Below are 24,823 nucleotides of genomic sequence, written 5' to 3' on the forward strand. Positions count from 1 at the left end.
CTATTGAACAATCGATTTATGAGACTGATAGAAAGGAATTAAATAAATTCGTATTCATTGCTTATTGGTATTTCTTCCACAGCTTTGGCCCGCTCGAAATTATGCGTCACATAGAATATTATACATATAAATGCTTCATTTACTCCTTTTTATCCGTAAACGCATGTGGGAATATATAATCCTCCAGTCTTCCATGAGGGCTCCCATAGAATAATATTTTGTAAATTCACCTCAGCTCTTTAGTTGGTATTTATGAGAACGTTAATATGGATATAAATGTGCGGGCTCAAGGCGCATTTCACTATATATATACATGCCAATTTCCTTGCATTTCTGTCACAAGTATTTCTTGCTCTCTGAGTGTGAAAACAACTTCTCCAAATATCTACAAACCTTTTACCAACAATGATTGCTTGGATCTTTCTGTCAGCCGCTCTCTGCTCACAAGCATGGGGACTTAAGTACACAGACTGTGGTAAGAAGCCTTGAATAAGTTCTTAGTATTTACCAGATGCTATGTATTCTTCATGTGTTACTTGCTTTAACATTTTGTGACATTAATGGTCTGTTCTTTGAAGCCATTTTACTAAGCAATTTTTAGCTTTGATTTAGTAAGGAAATTGAGAGTTGTGAGCAGAATGGATTCACGCAATGTCTTTTCAGTTCCCAAAAATTGCTTTCTAAACGCAGAACCGAAAAATCCAAATCTATCGCAAGAATATAAGTTAGCTTACATTTATTCTGCCCGCAAATCTGTCCACCTGTTGATGAGAAAATTAAGTCCTTAATTACCTTAGTAGCTAAGGGTGAGGCCTTTAAAACGAGTTAGTACAGGATTTTCGTGTGTGATGCTTTTAGCATATGTGATGTTAATGGAAATTGATTTTTTTTAGAATTTAATTTCTCCAAGAAAAACATTTTACTCAAGCAAAAATTTCTCCCGAGGTTTGCTGTAATTAATTGTACCAAATAACTGACATGCGTAGTGTTAGTGGATTAAACAAGATTCTTCACTTTTAAGTTACTAAGTAATTTAAGCGTTACTTTAAGTAAACATTTATGTCAAGAAGTTAGATTTCTTTTTGCATTATAAGATATACATCGTGTACTTTATATTTCAAGATTAGACGGTAAAATTTTAAGTTTCATAGTCCGCTTTACTACTATTTCAATAGCACCGCAGAGAACTTTGCTTTGGGTACCCTGTAAGTGATAGATTGATTTTACACTCGTGAGAAAAGATGATAGACAGCTATTAACAACCAAGCGTTCTCCCGGAACCTATCCCGGAACCAACGATGTGACAGCCAGTACCCTTATCATAACGATTAGAAAAAAATATTAAAAAAAAAAAAAAAAAAACTGAAAGGATTCAGATTTTAACGTCATTTTAGGGAATTTGTTAATGTTTTTTTTTGGGGGGGGGAAGGCTCTCGCTGAGCTCGCAGTTTACCAATCTTCTCTTGAACTCACTCCTGCTAAGGTAATCTTTTTTCCTTTTAATTTAACTTATTAAACTATATTTTCTTCGCACTTCACCACATTATACACAAAATCACAAAATACTTAAAAACAGCATAACTTTAGAATTCCGGCCAAAGGGGGTTACCATACCCTTCTTCATATTCGTTATTTTATTTCCTTAAAATTATTACACGGCGATAACGTTTGGTGACAATAAACTTTTATTTGAAAAGTGATACGGACCAAAAAAGTGAGGATAGAGACTAGTAGTAGTTTTGATGCTAATTTACCCGCTTAAAAAATAATTGGAGAAAAATTATTCCTGTTTCTAGGCTTGTGTTAAATAATTGTATGAGACTCTTCCTCCAATAGAAATGAAACATTTCTTCTGTAAAATTTATAAATTCAAATAAAGGATTAAGAATGCATTCAGTATTCGATTTTCAAGTTCTAAAATAAATTGCTTTGGGAATTTATTATATACACGGATCACGAAGAAAATAAACCGCACTTTATTGAGGATAACATAACATAAGAAATGAAGGGATCATAATATTGGTGAAAACTGTATTCCTTAAATGGTTTTATTGCTTACTTCAAGTTGTGCATTGAATTCTTAATAACCTTGCAGCCATTTTAAAAAATTGGAAGAATTATTCACGTACAGATTTCCAAACAGAAGCATTTATGCTCGTGATTGTTATTTTTTCCATAATAACTAAGATGGATGATTTTAAGATTATTCGAATAATTCAGAATTGAATAAATTTCGTTTTGAATCTGTTCTTCGAACAAAGCAGAATAAAATTTTGAATGAGTGACACTCTATGAATAGAATTAAAAATAAGTTAAAAGGAAATTAACGATAAGTTTTATCACTAAAAATTTTATTGCCTTTTCTATTTAAGAATGAGAGAATTTCATGGTAATGTTGTTTTGTTTCTCGGCAGGATTAAGCTAAATTTAGACTTCCTTTAGATCAAAGAACCAACAGATAAGTGAAAGCAACATTTAATTTTGTGATGTAAAATTCGAGAGATATTTGTCAAGCTTTAGAAGGACGATTGTAAGATTTTATTTCAATTAACCCAGTTTTTCAAGTTACACTTATGCCGAGATTATCAAGCATTCTGCTTGATGTGTTCCGGCTGTCATCAGATGTTTGCTCTTTGGGCTCTGAAAAGAAAGTTCGAAGTGTTATTCCAGAAGGGCAGGAGCTAATGGCGAATGGGCGTCATCAGATGAACCCAGTTCTATTATTATTTTGGCTTTATAACTTCTACTTTAGTCAACTTCCACCTGCATGCAAATAATTTAATATACAATAATAATAATAATAATAATAAATCTGAAAGGTTTTAGATTTTAGATGAAGCCCAAAAGGGCGTTTTTTTTAACAATTTCTGTGTTACTTTTATTTATTAAATATCACATTCGAAGGCATGCCTCTTCTTAGGCGGATAGCCATAGCGTGCTTTAACAATAGTCAACTAAATCAAACCAAAAACGTATACATAATATGGTGATTTGTGCATTTGATTTGCACAAATAAAGAAATCCTTTTTTTATTACACCAGCGAAAGGATTTGATGATAAATCATTGTACTGTATTTTCTCATTAAGAGCCTCACAGTACCGTTATTCCATCCGAAAATTTTTCATAATGGGAATAAAATAAATTTTTATCAATCCAGTTTTAAAGGTTACTTAAATAAGATAGCAAAATCTTCTTACTCCTTACTTTATTCAGTAATTCTAGAGATCTATGCAAAGTGCAATTTATGGCCAAAATGCTTTACTATGAAATTTTATCGTTTCATTTCTGTTAAAATTTTAGAATACGTAAAATCAGAAATTAAGAGAAAAAGATGTAGTACATAAAGTAATATGACAATTATCTACACATTTTGTGCATACCAATCCAAACATTAATGAAGTTGTTACATTTTTTTTTCAGGTTCTAAAACGGGAAAAGTGCTTGATGTTCAAATGACTGGATGTGAAGAATCTGATGTTTGTGAGCTCAAACGAGGGGAAACTTACACCTACACAATTTTATTTGAATCTTGTAAGTCTTTGCTCTAAAATTTACTTTATATATACATACATATACAGAGATCACTTTAAAGTCTAGTTTCAAATTTTTAGCATTTAAGGATCGGTATTATAAGAGATATTATTTATTCCTTGGTATTTTATTTTGCGGGAGCAGCAGATCAGTCGGTAATAAAACGCTAGCTTGCTTTCCATAGTACAATAAATCTGGATTTTGAGATTCTGGCCTGCGATCTTATAACAGGAACTTGCGAGCAAACATTACTATAAGTTACTGTTGGCAGCATAGGCAGCCTTAACCAACACCACTTTTCAGATAGAGTTCTAGATGAGTGCAATCCCATATTCCAATCCATGTTGCCATATTAAGCAACTTAACCATGATATTGCTTGAGTTACAATGCTCACTCATTCTTGGCCGTGACTTATAACCTGAGAGTCTTGGACTTACGGCAAAGAAGGTTTTGGATAATTTTTTTGGTTTATACAATTTCCAAATTTTTATCTCAAAACATACGTTAAATTTAATTTGTCCGCTTGCTCCATGGAGCAAATTAAAAACTTTTCATCATATATAATACAATAGTTTCTCCTTAATGTGGTCTTCCGTATTACCACTTCAAAAAACATTAACCGCTCTGAAGAGGCTGTAGCTTTAATCTATGTGTATTTATGAAATGTATTTTTGATTAAACGTGGAGTCTTAAATAGAAAAAAAATAATGATTCAGATTGCTGTACATCGATAAGTATGGTTTGTGATTTATGAAGCCAGATGTCTTCGCACTGCCATTTAACATTATAAACATGGATTAAAAATTTTCCATTGAGTTGCCATTTTCATTCTTAGTAAAATTACTATGCTGTAGCTGCGGCAATTCAATATTAAATGAAAAAGAAAAATATCGGTGAGTAATTAGGAAAATCTAGATATATGTGATAGAAATATACTAAGCCAGTTAGTTATATATGCATATATGAGAGAATATAACTTAACGTATCCTACTAAAATTTGGTTGCTTTTCAAACAGAGTGACTGTTTTACTCACTACTAGCTGAAGGAAAATATTCGACGAATTGACTGTTTTGTAACCTATTTTGTTTAGTTTGCTGTGCGTGTGTTTTTGTAATGAAAGTGTATGTTGTCTTTTACTATGACAGTCTCTTCTCTTAACTTGAGCATTACAATAATTCCAGTTTCTCACAATCAAGTAGTGATTTTTCTATAGTGTGCTATGTTTCATATTACATTGTATGAGGTGTGAGTACAGTATAATAGTACAGATACAACATCATTTAAAGCATAGGAAAAGAAGAGAACAGTTGGTATGCAAAGCATACTTTAGCAACTTTCAGATATGGTCTTGAACGTAGATGATTTGCCAATGCACCAGAAGTTGTGAAACCAATTACTTTCTAAATTGCAACACCTCAGTATCATAAAGTAAATAATTCTAGCTATTGAGGTAGTATTAATTTGAAGATTCTCTTAATTTTCCTTACTAAGCCATGTTAATATTATTAACGAATTGATATCAATAAAGAATTTTATTCGTTCTACATGATTTGTTCTTTTAGTGACGGACAGCGAAAGCGCAAGAACGGTTGTACATGGAACTGTGAATGGAATATCTATGCCCTACCCTGTACCGAATCCAGATGCTTGCGAGAGTGGAAATCTAGATTGTCCTTTGGAAACCGGCAAACAGTATTCGTATTTGAGAGAAGTTGAAATCCGTAACACTTATCCCACAGTAAGTCTGCAGTTTTCATTAAAATTTTTTTTTTATTTTAAAGCAAATTCACATAAAAATGGCATACATTTTACGTTTCATTATCTTTAGTAGGTACAGATCCATGAGGATTTAAACAATCACCGTGACGATTTCTTGCATATTAACTCTGTAATTCTTTTTTTTTAAATTAAAAAATAATTATTTTTATTACACCCGATTTGAGATTTTTTATTACTATATTATAAATTAAAGATATTTTATCAAGAGGCATTTCCATATGATTGAAGTAACTTAATAATTATTTGTCTCCAAAAATGCTGTATTTTAAATATAAAATCTATGCCAAAAGCTTATGCATTCATTAAATTTGATTGCATCACATGTATAGGAACTTCGTAAAACAAATGATCATATATTATAATAGCTGTAAAGCTGTTACCAGAAATTTGTTAATGAACATACAGTAACGTAAACTCATATGTTGTACTACAATTTCATATAACATACAAAATTTTGTATTATTCCTAACCCGCCGTAGACTAAGTAAAATAGGATTCACGTTTAATGTGTTAAATCAAAACAAATCTTTTTATAGTTTTAGATCCCCATAACAAACTTATTTCAGCATCAGGTTTTATTTTAACTCTTAATTCTCATCTCAGGATAATTTATACTCCGTAAAAGCGGAAGCTAGTTTGGGAATCTAAATTAAAGAATTCTTGTTTCCCATAAGCAGTGATGTTTTTATTGTGTTCAGATTTACTGAAGATGGTAACTATCTTAGAATATTTTCTACTTAAAGAAGAATCTTGTTATAAAGACCTTGACAGTGTAGGCTTTGTTATCAAGATTTTAATTTGAAAAACCATTGCGCCCGTCACACATATAATATATGGATGTTATGTATATTGCTCTTATCAAGTTGAGTTAAGAAAAAAATAAGGTCCATCTAGGCAATGCAATAAAGCTCGATTTTGCCACTTATATAAAAGTGTAATCTATGAAACTCTGAACGCAAGTATAAAAGTTTCACCATGTGTTTCTAGATGGTCACGAATTTGAAATTCTTTATGTAAGAATCTATGTATATTTAAAAAAAAAATCTGTTCCAAGGGACACGATTTGTGTAAGTGTTGTTTCGAGGAATTTAAACTTATTGCTTATTTTACAATCTTTTTCCATTATTCTCAATCGTTTTTATCAAATTTATGTTATTAAAATTATAAATGGGACATTCGAACTTCAGATTTCACAAATCTTGAAAAAGAGTGGAGAACAAAAAATCGAATCTTTGCGCGTTTTTCATCAGTAGAATTTTTCGAAGTCTAAGCTAAAAGACCGTTAATATTTTAACTTAAAACTTTGAAATGGTGGTTTTATTGACGCCCAATAGCATGGTTTATGCTCCACGCATGCGCAGTGACAAGCTTCCTTTAGCGTTATTGGCTGGCGTCCTTTATACAGAATTGGCGAAGTATCATGAGACTGGCAACTAAAGACATGTTATTCCTCTAAATTTTGTCACGTTGCAGAAGTTAAGCCTGAATAAGAAGCTTGAAAGCGTTGAAGAAGTTAAGCTGTTACTGATTTCTTATATTTAGCATGATTAGTATGAAAGGTAATTTTTTATGCTTGGAAAGTTCGAAGACCTGTTTTCGATTACCTTTTGGATTACCACTACAGTACACAGTCTTTAATCCAGACTCGTCGGGACTTCGGCGATTCCGGATAAGGGGTTTTTCCGGATTATAGATCATCAATTTAAATCTGGTAAGATGGCATGCAAAAATTATAAAATTAAAAATATGAAACCGTAATTTATGAAATAAAGAGCAATTATGATCTAAAACGTATCAAAATTTGCAAAAAAAAAAAAAAATCTTTATTTTTATTTGTTTTATTTGTTAAACATTTCTTTCAATGTAAGTTGTTTAAGTTGCTTCTTTTTTTGTGCTAATACTTTCTCTTTAATTCTATAAACAGACATAATTTCTTGTTCAGTTCCACTGTTCAAGTCCTGTAATTGCTGTGTCGAGAATACCAACTAACTGGTCAATCGAAATTTTTTCATTTTCAATAACCTCTCTGTCACTTTCTTCACTATCGGAAGCGGTACATCGAAACATGCTTTCGCTTTGTAGATCCTTTGGCAGCTCCAGAATCGGAAAATCTTTTTGACATAATCGAAAGTTCAAGCTTACTTTTTATAAAATTGCTGTAACAGTCTGCAAAAAACAATGAGGCGGATCCAATTAGAAGATTAAGGAACAACGCAATCTGCAACATTAACTAAATAGATAATTAGATAATTTTAGCCTAGCTTATACCGTCCGGTATACATTAAAAGCGCATGCGTAAACGTATTATGCGCATGCGTAAATGTATTGCGCGCATGCGTGAACGCATTAATGCGTTGACGCATGCGCAGAAAATTTGTAGCTTTGAGGTCCGGATTATAGATCATTCCGGATTATGGACGTCCGGATTAAAGGCTTTGTACTGTATAATGTAATCAAGAATAAGAAAAGAAAGGACCAAAGTATTTTGCTGAATGCCTGTTAAAAGATGAACTTTTATGATAACTGTAAATATGAAATAAAAAAACAAATTTATAAAATGGGGATAAATTAATTGATTATGTTAAGGTCTCGAGAATTATTTGCCTAGGATGAGACATGCGGAAATCATTAATTTAAAAAGAAAGTTTATGATAACAATAAATATAGGATTAAATATCAAACAAAAATACATTTGCAAATAAACGTAAAATATGATTAAGTTAATTGAATACTGCACGTTACGAAAACCTGCAGGATTAATTTAAACAGTTCATAAACATCAACGCGACTGAAAAACGAATAAAGTCTATTTCCCTATACGCTTTTCTAGTCCCTAGGAAATAAAGTCTGACATATTTGGGCACAAAGCTCACCCCATACGCTCTTTTAAGTCACCAATGAATAATTTATCCCATAATTGGGCACAAAGGGAACAAATTTCACACATTCCGCAGCACTTCACTTACCTATCGCTGAAGACTGAATTGTAAATTCATCGCCAAGCCAAACATACATGGATGTTCTTTGGCAAAGTGAGGAAGGTTACCATGCTGAAAATATGCCTATTGCGCTTGCGTGAATCATAAATCATGCTTGGACTAGACGCTACTCTAAAATCGAAGCGAGGTATGAGGAGTGGAATTCCGTGGTGAAGGTCCAATATTAGTAGAGAGCTGAGAACTTTCGTGACTTACAACACTTTGTGACATTTGCCTGTGGGACTGGTCCAAAGAAGTACACAAGACTCACCCCACAACTCTGCATGACCCTCAGGAAAGAATCTGTGATGTTTTGAATGCATTACCGTTTGATTTCTTAAGCAAACGGTAATGACTTTTTCTAATTAACTTCTTGACAAAAACCTACAAGTTTACGGAAGTATATTGACAGTGTTAATGGTTGAATTGTAAGTAGGTATTGTTGGAATGGTAATAAATGCAGTGAAGCATTCATGGCAAAACTTTACGTAATTTTCCCATACTCACCGCCTATGATAATCTTTAAAATAGGTAGTGACTTTTCAGACACCATGTAGTATTCCAACATTTTTTATCAAGTTACAATTAAGAGAATGAATTTCAGGATTTAAGAGTTTTAACTACGGGCTTCCTTTGTTGATTTTCTTTTGAAGCTTCGTAAGAAAGATATGTGCATTTATAAGGACATTTTAATATTTTTCCCTTTAAATGCAGATTTTCTTTATATAATATTATTTAAATATAATGCAAAAAATTCTTCCTTTTTATTCTCTCTATTTTTTGTTTTGTTCTTAGTGTAGTACAGTATACTTACAGTATAGTATACAGTTAGTATTCGAGCGACTACAAATTCGAGAGATTCTAGAAAATTTAAGACATTTCCTGCTCCTAGTTGAAGTAACAGTGCACATAATCTCTTCTTCGCTTCAATATTTTGATAGCCTTTTTGGCATTGGTTTGCTTTGCAGCTGATACCAGTACGTTTGGGTTTTCTCCATGTATGATTTTTAAGGCAATAAATAATGTTATAATTAAAATGAATGTTTAATAACTTAAAATCTTTTTCAGATGAAAGCTGATGTGAAATATGAATTGCGAGATGCGAAGAAAGAAAATCTTGTTTGCGTTACCTTCCCGGTGAAAATTGTCTAATTAGTGATATGAAGAAAGAATTGACAATTCACGTGAGAATTCTAAATCAGTGGCAAATTTTGTAAAGATTTTGAAATAAACTTTTCTATCGTATTCTTAACATCTGTTTTCTTTTTCATGCTACACTTTTTTACGAAAGCTGTATAATTTACAAGAACTTTAAAATGCCTTTTCTTCTGGCGAACATTCAAAAATATCAAAAAATAATAAAAAGTATATTGCCTTTAAATAAATTTTAAAAAGACAGTAATATATAGATGATTACAGTTTATATATTGCTGTAGAATTTTGTCGTTTTCATTGGATTTTATTTTTATTTCGGACGAAAGTATAGTATAATCTTCAAATTTTGTTGACTAATAAAACTCATAAGTATTTTAGTATCATTAGTACTCATTAGTGTAAATCTTAAATGAATATACTTCAGACTCTGTTTCACCGACATGTGAGCAGTCACTCTAAGTCTGAAGATAGATAACAAGTCTGAAGTAAGATAACAAAGTCCTACGAAAGTTAAAATAACCTTTTTATTAACTCTCTAAATTTTACAGAGTGCATCACTTGTGCAACAAGACAAAAGTCTGCCATTTGGGGGTGATTAGAATAAAATAAGTTGAGATTCCACAATTACGTAATTTAGTCAGAGACTACGCAAATAGACTATACTTGGCTCAATTATTTAAATGCACGTATTTAACATCGGCTAGCAAAGTGGCTAAAGCCGGAATAATCTTTGGCAGAGCTGGCGATAGGACGTAATTGCAAGCGAGGTTACCAGAATCTCTAAAATATTCAAAACTTTGGCTTAGTAAATAATTAGCATTTTGATGAGGACCATAGAAAGAAGTTACAATAAAGATTCAGGTCAAAATAATTGTAAATTAAGATAAATCTTATAATCTCACAAAAATGTTTTCATCTCAGAGGTTCCCCAAAAATTATATGTATGTAAACTTTGAGTTTACATATATATAATTTTATATATTTTAATATATTGTAAACTTTGAGTTTACATTCTACATAGGAGGGGATTTCTAAGCTGATGATACATATCTAGGTGACTAGATTATTTTATTTAGGTATTGATGGAGCTACACTAGTGACTATTTACAAAAGGAAAAAGAGTGATAATTGAGAGGTTACATCTTTGTCGTCTATTATTACGTTTTTAGTCGAAAACATGACCACTACTCTTCTCTTCCATTGCCCATCTTACTGAGATATTCACACTTGGGCAATCTGACAGAATGTGGCCTCGCATTTTGGTAGTACTACCATCAGCATCTGGAGATCTTAAAAATAAAATTTAAAAAAAAAAAAAATAGTTCGGATTTAATTTTGCTGAGCTTTGACTCAGTCGTCGTCATGGATGTCTTAGAGCATCATCGTAGGGGAATCTCTTCTTCGATGTCGTCTAGAAATTATAGCGTAATGATTTGCGCCGTAATTTTGAAAATTTTTCCCAGCAACTTCGTTTTGGAGTTCAGCAAAAATCAAATCTCGAGCACTAATCAGAATTTGAAGGAGTTGATTAATTTTTTACATTGTTCTAGTATTACTTCAAGGGAAAGAAAATTTCATGTACATTCTCCTTCTTCGAATGCAACACGTACGTAGCCCAGTATAAACAACCTAACCACAGAAATTTTGAAACCCTTGATCGCAATAAAATTTTTTACTCTGCTAATGAATTGCTGACCAGTGCTACTGCAAGCACTTGTATATTTTGCAGTCAGCAGCATATGAGCCATCTGTGTGAGACTTTGAACTCTCAAAAAAGAGAGAAGCTTTTACGAGAAAAAAAATTTTTGTTATGGTGTAATATAAATTGCTGTGTAAAGGCTTGCAAAGGGGCAGATTGCTCCTTTTGCAAAGGTAAACACGCCCGCGCAATATGCTTTAAATTAGAAAATTCTAAAAAACAAAGGATTGAACATGGTTCGGAAACAAAATCTAATGAAACAGTTGCTACTTCATCGAATAATATTCTGAATGACAGAAGAGGAATTTTGTTGAAATGTGTAAAAGAAGAAATTGTTGGAAATGAGTCGTCAGATTTTATTTCTTGTTTATATGATAATGGATCCGAGGGCACTTTTGTTAAGAAAGGAGTTTCTGAAAGGTTGGGATTAAAAGTTGTTGGTTTAGAAAAATTGAATATGTATAGCTTTGGCGCAGACTCCAAAAAGACAGGCTTTCCGAAGGGTGGAATTGAAGTTGGGAAGTATTTTGAATAGAAGTGAAGTGCTTATTGAAGCACTATAAATTGATGAAATATTGAAAGCTGCAATAAATATTCAGATCGAGGTATATGTGCAGAAATGAAGTCCAGAGGATTTCAATTAACCATTTGATTTTTAAGAAGTTATTTAGCAATTGTTAAATTTCATTGTTGATAGGAGCAGATTATTACTGGGATTTGATAAGGAAATTTGAGCGGTTCAACATGTCATTAGTAGGTATAGAAACTGCCTTTGGATGATCACTCCAAGGAAAATACGATGATTTAAGTAATTCCACGCACATTAATTTCGTTCTCAATGAAAGAGATTTGGTCTCCGCTGAAGTAAGGCCCTTTTGTGAATGGAAAATATGGGCATTAGAAATGATGAAACAGATACTTCCGATATCGAAGAAAAGGAAATTCTAAAGGAGTTTAACCGAATCGATTCAGTTTACAAGCGGCAAAGTACTGTGTGAAGTTTCTTTGGATAGCAGGTATGCGGGAGAAATTAGAAAATAATAGGGGATCCTGTGGAAGGAGAGCTTTAATATTTTAAGAACTGCTGATATAATCTATGTCTAGAATTCACCAAATATTTGGTGTCTTACTCATAAAAAACACGTAGGCTTATATGATACAAGAAACATTTTATCCTTACCTATTTAGTTAAATAATATGAATTAACACGCTTTAAAGTTTTTGAACAGATTTCTGTATTGTGTAATTCGTTAAGAAAGATGTCATCAAACTTCACCATTCACTGAATGTTTATTTGAAAATGTTCTTTAGTAATGCCATATAAAGTCAGTTTCAAATCTAAAAGAACATTCAGATGTAAATATATGATTATAATAGATGATTATAATGCTGTTAGTATAAATAACATGGAAATCGAAGTAAAATTAAATTAAAATTGGTATATATTCTAATAGGGTGGAGGAAATAAATTGTATCAAATCCTTACCTTTAAGTAGAATTTCTGCAGTTTGCACTATGAAACCAAAGGCGTATTATAGTTTATGTAAAAATCGATTTCTTGCTTATAAGGCCTATGAATTCTTTAATCCTGATATTCTAAACTAAAGACTACTTCAGGCAGAGTCCTCCTATCTTTACTTTATCTAACACAAGTTTCTGTCTATTCTAACAGCGATTCTTAACAGTCTTTTGATTGCTTCCTTGCTTAATTTTAAGTAGTTCATAACAGGATACTCTTTCCCTGTACAACAACATCCAAGCTTATATGTAGACTTTATGAGGCTCTTAGCCGTCTATTCGGCTGCGTTCCCGGAGCAGGGTGGAGTAGAGAGTAGATGGTTTCTGCCAGGAAGATATCACACTGTGAGGCTAAGGCCAGGTCAGTGGTCTTCCTTGGTGGCGCTCACTCACTACCACTCAATGGGAGCGAGAGCTACTACTACCACTCAGTGGCGCAACAGCCCTAGTGGTCCACGGCCTGCAGTGCCCCGAAATCTGCTTTCTTGACCGGTGTTTAGTCCCCAAGCGAATTTGGTACTCATTTTATCGAGAAATTTCAAGGGATTCCATTCATTTTACAAAATTATTCAAGGGATCCTCGGGTTGGGCAAGGTTGAGTCAACCTTGCTCAGCCCGCGGATCGAAACCCGGACCTGTGGTTCAGCTGTGTGATGCGCTAAATCGGGAACTAGTGACATGAAAATTCATTTCTACGAGGTAGAAATTTTGTTATTTTGTTTTTGTTTGTTGTTTTAAAAGAGGCGTTAAATTGATAAAACAGGGTATGGAATATGTTCGTTTTATTTGTGTTCGTGTTATGTTCAGTAAAATTATAATTAAATTTAATAAGACATTAAAAATTTAGTAAGACATTAAAAATTATAAAGAAATTTCTTGCTGTTTTGGCTTTAATTCAATAGTTCTTTATGCACTTTATTTCAGTATTTAAACTGTGAGGGTTATCGTTTTATTTTAACTAATAGTTCTTTTAAGTTGAAAGACTTTATTATTACCCTCTTTTCACTCACACTTTTCATGCCAGAATGTAAATGAGATAGCGGGAGTTTACTCATTTTTTCACATTGAGGTAGAAAGAAGTGCTATTTAAGCAAGAGTTTCGGAACACTGGTTTACTACAAACCGGTGAGTTTTTTTCTGCTCTGTTAGGCTCACAGAATACTTAAACGCACAGAATTCCTTGTTAGGCTAATCTCTTGTTTTATTCAAAATGTACAAATCAAAATTTTGAAACACGGCCTGTTATTCCAGCGACGTTAGGTTAAACATTTTAAATGAATTACATGATTCGCCCATGTCTGGACACCTGGAAATCTGGAAGACAGTACAACGAGTTCATGAGGCGGTATATATTTGGCAGTTATAGAATTTCGTTAAGTTAAATTTAAAAAGCAACATTTCCTAACGAATTAGTTGGGATCGACTTGTTGGGCCCGTTTTGCCGCAGCGAAACAAATAAAACTCATTATTTACTTTTTATAGTAGATCATTTTTCAAAATGGGTTGAAATAGCCCCCTGAGAAGAGCCTTGGCAAAAAGAGTAACAGATTCCTTTTTAAAATAAAAGTGTCTTACTCCGTTAAAATTCATTTCTGACAATGGTGGAAAGTTTGTGTCCCAGGTATTTGAAGGGCTATGCATAGGAGTTGGCGTACGCCACGTAAAAGTGGTACCTCATAAGCCCGCAGGCCGCAGGCTAACGTAGCAGAACGGGTAAACAAGAATGTAGTGAAAATAATGCTATGTTACGTGAGAAATTATTATAAGCGCTGGGACAGCGGGGTGAATGAGTTAGTTTATGGATTACCAACAGCTAAGCATGATACAACGGGGAAAAGTCTAGTTTAGTTATTATTAAACAGAAAGTTAATTACACCGCTTGACAAATTATTTTTGGTACAGAAGAGAGTCCCGGAATTTCAAATAAAAGATATCCAGAAACTAGTAGATGAGGCAGTTGAATGTTCAGATACTGCAAGGAAGAAACAAAACAGTATTACAATATGAAGCTGAGAGAAGCAAATTATAAAGTGGGAGATGAAGTACTAAATATAAAACACTCCCAATCATCGGCAAGCAACGAGCAAGTTCCCAAATTTTGTCCCAAGTTTCAGAGACCCAACACTGTGGATTGAGTCAGGGTGGCTGTAGTGTACTTGAAAAGTGCACACGGAAAACATGTAGTGGCAAATGTGAATCAAATTAAACCTTACTATAATAGAAATAAAATGGACATAGTTAAAGGTATTTTGCAAGAAATTCAAGAGGCCACGAGCAATAGCAACGGCGTTCAAAATCAGATGGAAGTACAAACTCCGTTATCCAAAAGGAAGGCAACTAGCTGAGTAGAAAATACGAAGAAAAGTAAAAACCAAACTGAAACAAGAAAGCCAAAGGAGCCAACACGCAGCGATTCCAGAAAGCGACTTAGACTAGAACATCCTGGAGGGCCAGTACGACTAATTTATTATTTAGAACTTTAGACTTTGCTGGAACGACGGTTAAACTTATTTCTGATAACCTTCTTCATCTCTGGGGGAGTATGTAACACAAATTATGCAAATATCACTGCCGGTTTGGCAGAACGCTAGCAATGTGCAGCGCACATCGTAAAGATTGGGTAATAATTTTGCATGATGAGTTCTATCTGTTGAGGGAGCTACAGCGATGTCTAGATGCCAAGTGACATCTAGACATCGTTAACCTGTTGCCTTTATTTCCATTTCAAATTGGACGATGCTTGTATAGAAGGAGAAAGCTGTTGCTCCTGAATAAAAGGAATAGTTGCGTACTCACGAGTCATTTATTGAAGCAGTTAATATGAAGTTAATCCCTGCATTGTCCCCTCTGTCAGCCATATAGGTCGAGGAGAATGACAGCATATTTGACAGAAGACAGTTGAGGAGTCCCTGTAGCAGTCGATGTCACTCCTATAGCAAAGCAATTTTCATCTCCGGAAAAGTTCTCGGACGAGGATAGTGAGGTGAAATTGCCTTCTCAAAAGCATCCCAGAATGTTTACAGTCAAGGTCAGAAGATATGGCTGACCAATGCATGTGGCAATTATCATCACTTTCGAAGTAATCATCGACCGGCTGAATCCTATGCGGATGAGCGTTATTGTCCAACACTAGGAACCCAGGACTAACTGTGTCCCTGAAAAGTCGAACATACGGCTTTAAGATCTCTCCTCTTCATTTCATATTAGTCAAATGATCTTTTACCTGATAAAGGAGGGGCGATATCGTGTTCTATGCCCTCTCTAGATACGGGCACTCCGAGAATCAATGTCCAGGCTGAATCTTGACTCATCTGTAAAACTCACAGTACTCCACTGAAGTTTGGTCCAAAGTACATGTTGCTGCATCATGCTACATGCAACATGCACTCTCGTGTGCTGAAGTGAGCATATCAGGACTTGTTGAACGTCGCACCTGTTTAGAGAACATCTAATGTCCTGAATGGGAACAGGGAGCTTACTCAAGCTATTTTCAAGTATATGTGGAATGGACGACACAAGCAGGAAGAGTTAACTTTAGCCTTTATTCCCACGATATTACTGGCGTTCCCGCACGTTGGGATACAAAGACCAACCACATACTTTATACTTTAAAGTATAAAGGGCTTTTCAAATCATTACGTACGTAGTGCGCAAACTGTACTGTATGTATGTAGTACGTACTGTATATAGTACGTATGTAGTAAATATCGAGAGGATTAAAACTCTGGTCTTAAAGGCGGACTGCAACTGATTGACAGCTCGCATGGAATGCAGTGGCAAGGAGGCTCACTTTCTCTCCATCTAACTCTGTTCTTGATGAAAAGTAACAACTTAAATACTTAAGCGTTAGCAAGACAATTTCCATAAACAATTTAACGCGTTTATTCTGGCCGGAAGTGAAAAATAAGAGAGGACAGTAAAGTTTTAAAACAAAATAAACGTTAGTTAAACTTACGACGTTAGTTAAACTTACGACGTTAGTTAAACTTAAGACGTTAGTTAACGTCAGTTAAACTTAAATATCCACTGTGTTACTCGGCTGAGGGAGCTCACTTTCTTTATTCTTATATGTTTGTAAATTTTGAAGTTATTGCTTTAAAAATGATTGAATTATGTTGTTCTGGTTAAGATTTTTATGCCTTTAGTTAGCCTGCATGCAATAATTGTGCAATTATCAACAATTTAAAAGTTTTCTAAGTGTGGCTAAGCGTAATTTTTGGTTACCATGGTAGCCATGTTTGTTTACATTTGAAACTTAGCAGAAACTTGGTTTCGTTGCCAATTTAGAGTAACTAAACTTTGCAACAACAAAGTAACGTCTTCTTTTATTATTGCGAGTTAAATTATGCTCAATTCTTTCTGGAATTATCGTTTAAGTTATTAGCTTGTTTTTGCATAGAAACTGTAATTTTAATTGTAAATTTTTTAAAATTGTTTTAAATGTAGTTGGTGTTTTATATTTTTCTATATCTTTCAATTTTTAATGAAACTATTTTGAATTTTTATGTATTTTTGCCTTGCCGCGAAGTGAGAACTGAATTAATTAGTAGCGCATGCACATTAAGTAAGCGGCGCTGAATCGTCTGCGAAAAGCTCTTTCTTTTTTATTTGTTTAATTTCTTTTATACATCGTTTTAGATTTCATATAGTATTTTAATAGAGCTTGTGGTAATTCTTCAGATGATATAAATTTTGTTCACTTTGAGGTATAAATTGAATGAGATGTAATGCTAGGTGTCCGCCGAAAACGTCTCCCAAAAGCATCGCGGACGAAAACGTCGCAGAGAAAACAAAGCAAGGAGAAAATGTCGTGGTACAAAACAAGGGGGAGGAAACATCGTGTACTATAATTTCGTGTTACAAATTATCGTGTTCGAAAATAAAGCGTTTAAAAACTTCGCAGTTTAAAAAAAAGCGTCGTCAAAAATATCGTGGTAAAAAACAAAGTACTTACATGACGATAACACCATACACATGCGTTTTCAGGTTTTGAAAGTTGAAAATTCATGTTCGTATAAAGATCATAGAGCACAAGAAAGGAAGAGGGATTATTTTACTTCTATAGTTCATATAACTGAGCGAAGTAATAAAATTCTGTTGAAAAAATAAGAAGAAAACTTAAGCATTTAAAAACTGAAAATGAATAAAAAATTAATGCTACTTAAAAAGCTTAATAGGATTTTAAATGCATATAGTTAATTAACAAAGGTCATTAATAAATTAAGCTAAAAAAGCTTACTGATAATAAAAGATATAATTACTGATGATAAAGCTTACTGATAAACTGATAACTCTTCATGAAAAATACAGTCTAAAAATGCTTAGAAAAAACAACTGCATGAGGGTTCCTCTATAAAAATTTCTTAGTTAATGATTAACTTATTTTCTTTTACATTAGTTAATCTGATATTGAATGATAATGAAAATTACACATTGTTTTGTAATTTTCATTACATTGCTTATACTGTAAGGATTATGTTAATTTATCTAACAATTAAACTTTGAGTTAAAGTCATTTTCTATCATTTCTGAATTTCAACTTACAACTTCCAGCCAGAACGTATTTTTAGAATCGCGTTTGAATGCAAATTGAGGAGAAGTATTTTAACCGCGAAGTTCTACCGTCTTCGTTAGAGAGAACCAGTGATTCTGGCTAGCACGCGTCCGCCTTTTTAGGCTATTTAGGCTACTCTCTCTTAAGCTATTATTACGCTCGGCCGTACTTTAGGTCCTTGATAGCTTCGCAGTTATTCAGCTTAAGTGGCCAACTCGGTTAGAATTTTGATAGCTTCGGCTATATCTTTTTAATTAAGACTAGTTTAGTACTTAGATTCCTAAGTTCAAGCCCGAATTTCGGCTTTATTGTAAAACCCCAAGACGCAGTTCGATTAAACCTTGTTTGAATAATAAAGGGTCTTTAACCCTTTTCAAGTTTTATTTACTGTCTCATGAACTCAAACGATAATTCGCTACGCAGTTATTAAGATTCTTCACTTTCAACGGCAACTTAAAAGTACGCAGAACAGAATCTTACAAGTTATTATATAAGATTTGCTTTGTTAATGATCAAATTATTTTATTTCACATTAGTTAATCTGATACTGAATGATAATGAAAATTACGTATTGTTTTGTTTCCGTTTATTCGTAAAGTGTCGTGAACATTTTCATGTATAGCATACAATCAATTTTTTGGATATCGATTTGTTAAATATGACAAAAGTTAGTTACATATTATGTCCTTATGCGATTTCAAAAACGTATGTATGCGATGTTATCGTCGTACAATGATTTGTAGGTACTTTAATTTTTACCACGATATTTTCGACGACGATGTTTTTAAACTGCAAAGTTTTTGAGCTGCTTTATTTTCGATCACGATATTTTTTACCACGATATTTTAGAACTGTGACGTTTTTCCTTTGCGATGTTTTCTCCTACGATGTTTTGCACTACACCGTTTTCTTTTGCCGCGATGATTTCGGCTGTAATCGTAATGCTGTTACGTGAACCTAGCGCCGAAGTGTCGCTATGGTGAATAAATATAGTGAACTTTAAAGAGTGCATTTATGCTATTGTGGTTTATGCGCTATCGACGAAGTAGATTTAATTCAAAATTCCTTAGCTGTTAATTAAATATGTTTAAATGACATGCAGAAAAATTGCGTATAATTTAATATTCCGTACAAGGAAGTCATGTAGTGTGCACATTAGATTTAATTTCCAGATCAAAATACTGTATACAAAGAAGTGTAATTTAATTAGTGATGAACATAGTTATGCAAATAAGGCATAGTTATGCATAGTTATGCAATAAATAATAAATATGTTAATTCCCTTGTAAAAGCTTTTCGTACCCACATGACAGTTATCCTTACACATATGACACTGAAACATATGAGCCTTACACATATAAGAGCTTTCTTACGCTACACATATGAGAGCTTTTCTAAAGCACATATGCCACTACCGTATTTTATCTTAGCATATATATAGAAGGGTAGCACATTCAAAGTAATTATTAAAAGTTCACATATGAGTAAAACTGGTGATTTAGACACCTTCGATCGATGTGTAATGTAAAAAAATTCTGTTCAATGTTACACCATTTAATGGTTCAAAGTTAGAGGTAGCACCAAAATATAGTTCACTTGCTTTTCACAGTTCGCTGGGATTTGGTGCAATTAGTGCAGTAGAACAACTTTTCACCATTTTAAGGTGCCAATCATAGCAAAGCAATCAACGCATGCCTGGTCTTCCCGTGATTTCATGGTTTGAAAGTTCAACGGCGGCTGTTTGCGTTTGTTAGCGGATAGTCGGTTGTGTATTCGATAATTACAAGGTATGTATATTTTTGGTTTGTTTCCGTTTTGATTTATGTATGTGTATTAACTATTTATGTATTAATGAAATTAATATACAAAATGGTGTTAAAACGCATTCGCAGTAACATTTTAATGATTTTCTTGAGGTGAATGGCGTTAGCGCTAAAGTCTAATTTCACCATTTGATTATTACTACTGTATTTAGCGTAGTGGCGGAAGCGAGCGAATGGGATACCCAAGCTAAGGCCTATCATCCCAAGCTAAGGCCTATCATCCCAAGTTCAGGCCTGCTTCTGTGAGGGCTGACGCAACGGATATCCTTCGTACGCTTCCCGAAAACCGCAGGACAGATTTCGAAGCTCTATCCGGTGCGTTCCAGCCGCGCTTTGGGGAGAAATGTTTAGAAGACTACAACAGGCTTCAGTTAGAGTCCTGTCAACAGAAGCCCATGGAAACTCTCCTGAAACTTGCAACGGATGTTGAAAAGCTGTCTTATCTCGCGTTTTTGAAATGCCGGACAGAAATAAGAGAAATCTTATCCTTGGTGTACTTCATTGACGACATCCGGGATCCTGAAATACAGAAAAATCTGCGGATGTCAAGAATTTAAGAAGCTCTGTATTGTACACCATGAAATTCAAGTCAGCCCAGCAAGCAACTCGTAGAGAATGCTACCCAATCAGAGCTGCTCAAGTCCAGGAACCAGTGGATCAAGTGACTGCTCGTCCAAATGATTTAACCAGACAAGTCAATGCCTTGAGTCGGAATGGGAATGATAAGAAACCAACGGTAATTGGTTGGAACTGTGGTGCTGAAGGCCTCATACGACGGAACTGGAGAACACCCTAGAGCACGGAAGTTAAGACCGCGCCTAGCAAAAAGTAGGGAGACTGATTAGTGGCCATCTCGCGAGGTGGAGGTTGCTAGATAATGAGAAGCCCCATTTTAAAACGCTTTAGATTTCTGCAGTGAGTGGATCAATGGAGTTTCTTGCAATATATGTTCATGGATACAAAAGCGAATGTTACTATCATTCGGAAAGATTTAGCTCAACAATTCAAAGATGAACTCATTTGGACGCCATCCTGTGTTACCCTCTAGACTGTATCTGGTGATCCAATCGAAATAGATGAAAAGTCAAACGTAAGCATCACGTTTAGAAGTGCTGCCCACTATCACACGGCATATGTAGCAGATATTACAGATCTTTGTATACTCTGATTGGACCTTCTAAGGAAATGTAGTTTTTTACCCCAATTTTGATGGAGGATACCCCCCTGGGGATGGTCTGATGAACTCCCACCCATCATTCGTTCAACAAACAACTCTAGAGGACTTCCAGTTCAACAGAGTTTTTAATGCTGTTATGCTGCACATATGCAATACACAAACGTTTTTACCACCTCCGGAATTCGAGAATACTCATCGGTAAGGCAGCCAGCATCGATAACCACTATACCGATCAGGGCGGCAGATTTTACGTCACTAGTATATTAGGTAACTAGATTTTCATGTCACAGGTAAGTCTATTAGAATTAAGTGTTCTGTCATCTCAATGTCAGTTACTACACGGACGGACCCTACAGTTCTGTATCAAGCGGGAGATTGGAAAAGTGTCAAAAAGCTATCAAAAGTAGTCCTTGCTGCGTACTCATAGACATTCGCAATGGGATCCCACTCTCCAGTTTTTATAAACTAAAATCTCTCCTATCATCCGCAGCTGAACCGGCAACCCCGGGTCACCACTCCTAGGCGCACGGAGTGCTCAAAGCCTATTGAAACACTGCAGCTCTGGCCGTCACGCTAGACTAGTCGGATAGCCGAAGCCACAAGCGTCTGGGACAGCACTGGCTGCTGTTTTTGTCCATAGAAACCGGGACTGTGTTATTGCGCCCACAGAGCAGCTAGTGTCATAGTATAATACTAAGCCAGTATAGGCAACCCCAGGCGAAATAGCATAGGTAAATTAGATTTGGAAAAGAACTGTCCAGACGTTTATCTAACAGTAAATGAGCTCTGGTTTCAATTTAATTTCTTGATGAATTACTTGATCACTTCCTCTAATAAACATCAATAAAACACCTTCGCAGCTTTAAACATTTCGTTTAATCGATACTTACGAAAATGAGCTAATGCTAGATAATTTTATGTTTGAGGATGCTCAGCGCATTCACTAACACTGTTATCTATCATATTTATTGCTATATAAATAATTCTCCCACGAAGATTTTTACCTATTTTTTTTCATTACATAATTTAGAAACATTCATTACATGATTTATGTTAGCAATATAGGATCACTTGTTACTTATAAGTGGAACTATTTGCTCGCATTTATAAGTGGAATTGAATTGGGGAAAAAATCGCGAAACCATTTTTTTTTAAATTATGGATCAGCGTTGCCAAACTTATCAGTTTCTCCTTGAAATTATGTTAAAAAATAAAAATTGTAAATTCGTTACTGCAACTTTATAATGAAACAAAAATGTTATTGTTTGTCCAAATGGGCTTTGTCCATGAAGGACTATTGTTTTCGTTTTGCGATTTTGTGTCGATTCGCTAGAAACTGCGAATCACTTGACAAACTGTTGCCACAAAGTATTATCTCCCTGTGTTATATTAGACAGAGAGTAAAGTACTATATTTCGCAATCAATATGAAAACTCTAAAACAATGCAACCTGTAACTGAAACAGAGAACAGTAATATTAGAATGTATCCAATTCCCCACCCTTTTTATTTCAATTTTCCTTTAACTCTTGCTTTCAGGAAAACGGTATACACAGCGTAAATTTCTCTTCTAGATTTATAATTTGCAAAATTAGTAGCAAGTTAGGCAGAAGAAATCCGCAAACGATTACGATATTAAGGAAATTATTTTGCATTTTAGTCATATCAATCCCAGCTATCTCATTCTACATGCAAATACTGTAAATTAAAAAAAAAAGATCTTATTTGCAAGAAGTTAGGAAATTTTATTTTACCTTTTCCTCTTGGTTTATTAAGAAAGTAAGTAAATTTGCTACTTAAATTAAATCTGCTACAAAGCGTTTTAAATTAGCTTTTGCCAAGTTAAAGAATGACTAGACTAATTGATTAAGAGGTTAATTAACTGACTAATTAAGAGATTGACTAATTGACCTACATCATACTAATACAAAAGGAGGATTTATTAAGCACTCCATACGCTTAATAAATACTCCTTTTTGCTCCATGAAGCAATTTCATCGTACGTGCAATTCTTTTTTTTTTTTTTTTCTTTTTTTTTAAATGCTAACATTATTATTGTTTTCAACAACTGCTTTTACCTTCATCCACTGGCTTACAATTGTTGAAATAGCGAAACTTGTTAATTATACCTAATGAAAGTCCTTTACTTTTTTTTCTGTCGCTCTTATCTACGTTTATTATGTTTAAATTTGTTGTTAACCTTAATTTCTGTTAGACATTTTGTTTCTTTTAAAGAGTCAGTCTGTTTATGATCCCTAGTAAGTCTTATGCATGTGTATTTCATTAAACAGTCACTGTATTTATGATGCTGTTAAGTCCTGTGCATGTGAAAGTTGCGGAACAACTGACAAACCAGATGAATCCTCAGGCGTTTACATACGGCTGTGCACCAGAGCGTAAATTTAATGGCAAACATCACGCAAGCATGGATGGTGCAACAATCTCAGGCTCTTAACAATAAAAATGGATCAATAAGTAGTTGGGGAAGCGAAGCAGGAATATGTCATATTCATGCTAACGTAAAAAATGTTACGCGAAATTACGTTCTTGTCTAAAGTAACTTGAATGACTATTTTTTTTCTTCGATATCGGTGGCTCTCCCTATGCTGAACTTCTGGCGTTAGTTTAGTCAAGTGTGGTGAATAGTTAGTCGTCTTATGGCAAATACAAGCATCTGAATTTTCAGTAGTTAAGCTGCTCCTGTTCTTATTTTGATGCATGAAACTATTTTCTCGCATTTATAAGTGGAACTCAATTGGGGAAAAAATCGCAAAACCACTTTTTTTAAATTATGGATTATGGATCGGCGTTGCCAAACTTATCAGTTTCTCCTTGAAATTATGTTAAAAAATAAAAATTGTAAATTCGTTACTGCAACATTATAATGAAACAATAAACAACCTTTATAATGAAATAATTCGTTACTGCAACTTTATAATGAAACAAAAATGTTATTGTTAGTCCAAAATTCCTTCGTCCATGAAGGATTATTGTTTTCGTTTTGCGATTCGCTACAAACGGCGAATCACTTGTCAAACTGTTGCCACAAAGTATTATCTCCCTGTGTTATATTCAAAGAAATTGAATAACAAAAAATCTGCATAAATGCATGCATGTTTCTCGCATTGTGGTAAAACAACGGTACATAGAGCCATCGAATTTTGAATGACGTAATCCTCTTACGAATATGGGAATGTGGAAGCCTGAATTTGAAATTTGGAATTTGTTTTATTATCTATTTCCTATTTTGTAAAACTTTAACGAATTTTCGATTAACAAACTTAACGATTTCAAAGCGAGCAATGGCAACGTTGTACAGAAAAAAACATTTTTATCTCCAGTGAGTGAGACTATGTATCGGAAATTCTAAAGATATGCTCATTTTAAAGCTATTTTGCGATACTGCTGTTGAACTGATTTTTATGGTTTAAGTGCGAAGAACGTGATAGTTAATAAATAAATGTAACACACAAAATGTTAAAAAAACGCCCCATTGGACGTAATTTAAAATCTGAAATATTTCAAATTTTTATTATTTATTTTTGGTTTATTTTTTATGTATTCTTGAAGTGCTTGTTTCATATTGTTACGGTTTTTTTTATTTAAT

General features: G+C 33.9%; 1 protein-coding gene across 1 annotated transcript; it reads left to right on the forward strand.

The window, feature by feature from the left end:
• The first annotated feature begins 319 nt into the window (after positions 1–319).
• LOC118180494 (NPC intracellular cholesterol transporter 2-like) lies at positions 320–9,543 on the forward strand. The gene is made up of 4 exons (XM_035349578.2): positions 320–475; positions 3,422–3,532; positions 5,097–5,272; positions 9,360–9,543. The coding sequence occupies exons 1-4, from the start codon at positions 406–408 to the stop codon at positions 9,441–9,443; spliced, it is 441 nt and encodes a 146-aa protein (XP_035205469.1). The 5' UTR covers positions 320–405; the 3' UTR covers positions 9,444–9,543.
• The last annotated feature ends 15,280 nt before the right edge of the window (positions 9,544–24,823 follow it).

The sequence above is a fragment of the Stegodyphus dumicola genome, chromosome 6 (assembly GCF_044657685.1).
Source record: "Stegodyphus dumicola isolate Sdum_Otavi_A_Nest chromosome 6, ASM4465768v1".
Taxonomy (NCBI): Eukaryota; Metazoa; Arthropoda; class Arachnida; order Araneae; family Eresidae; genus Stegodyphus; species Stegodyphus dumicola.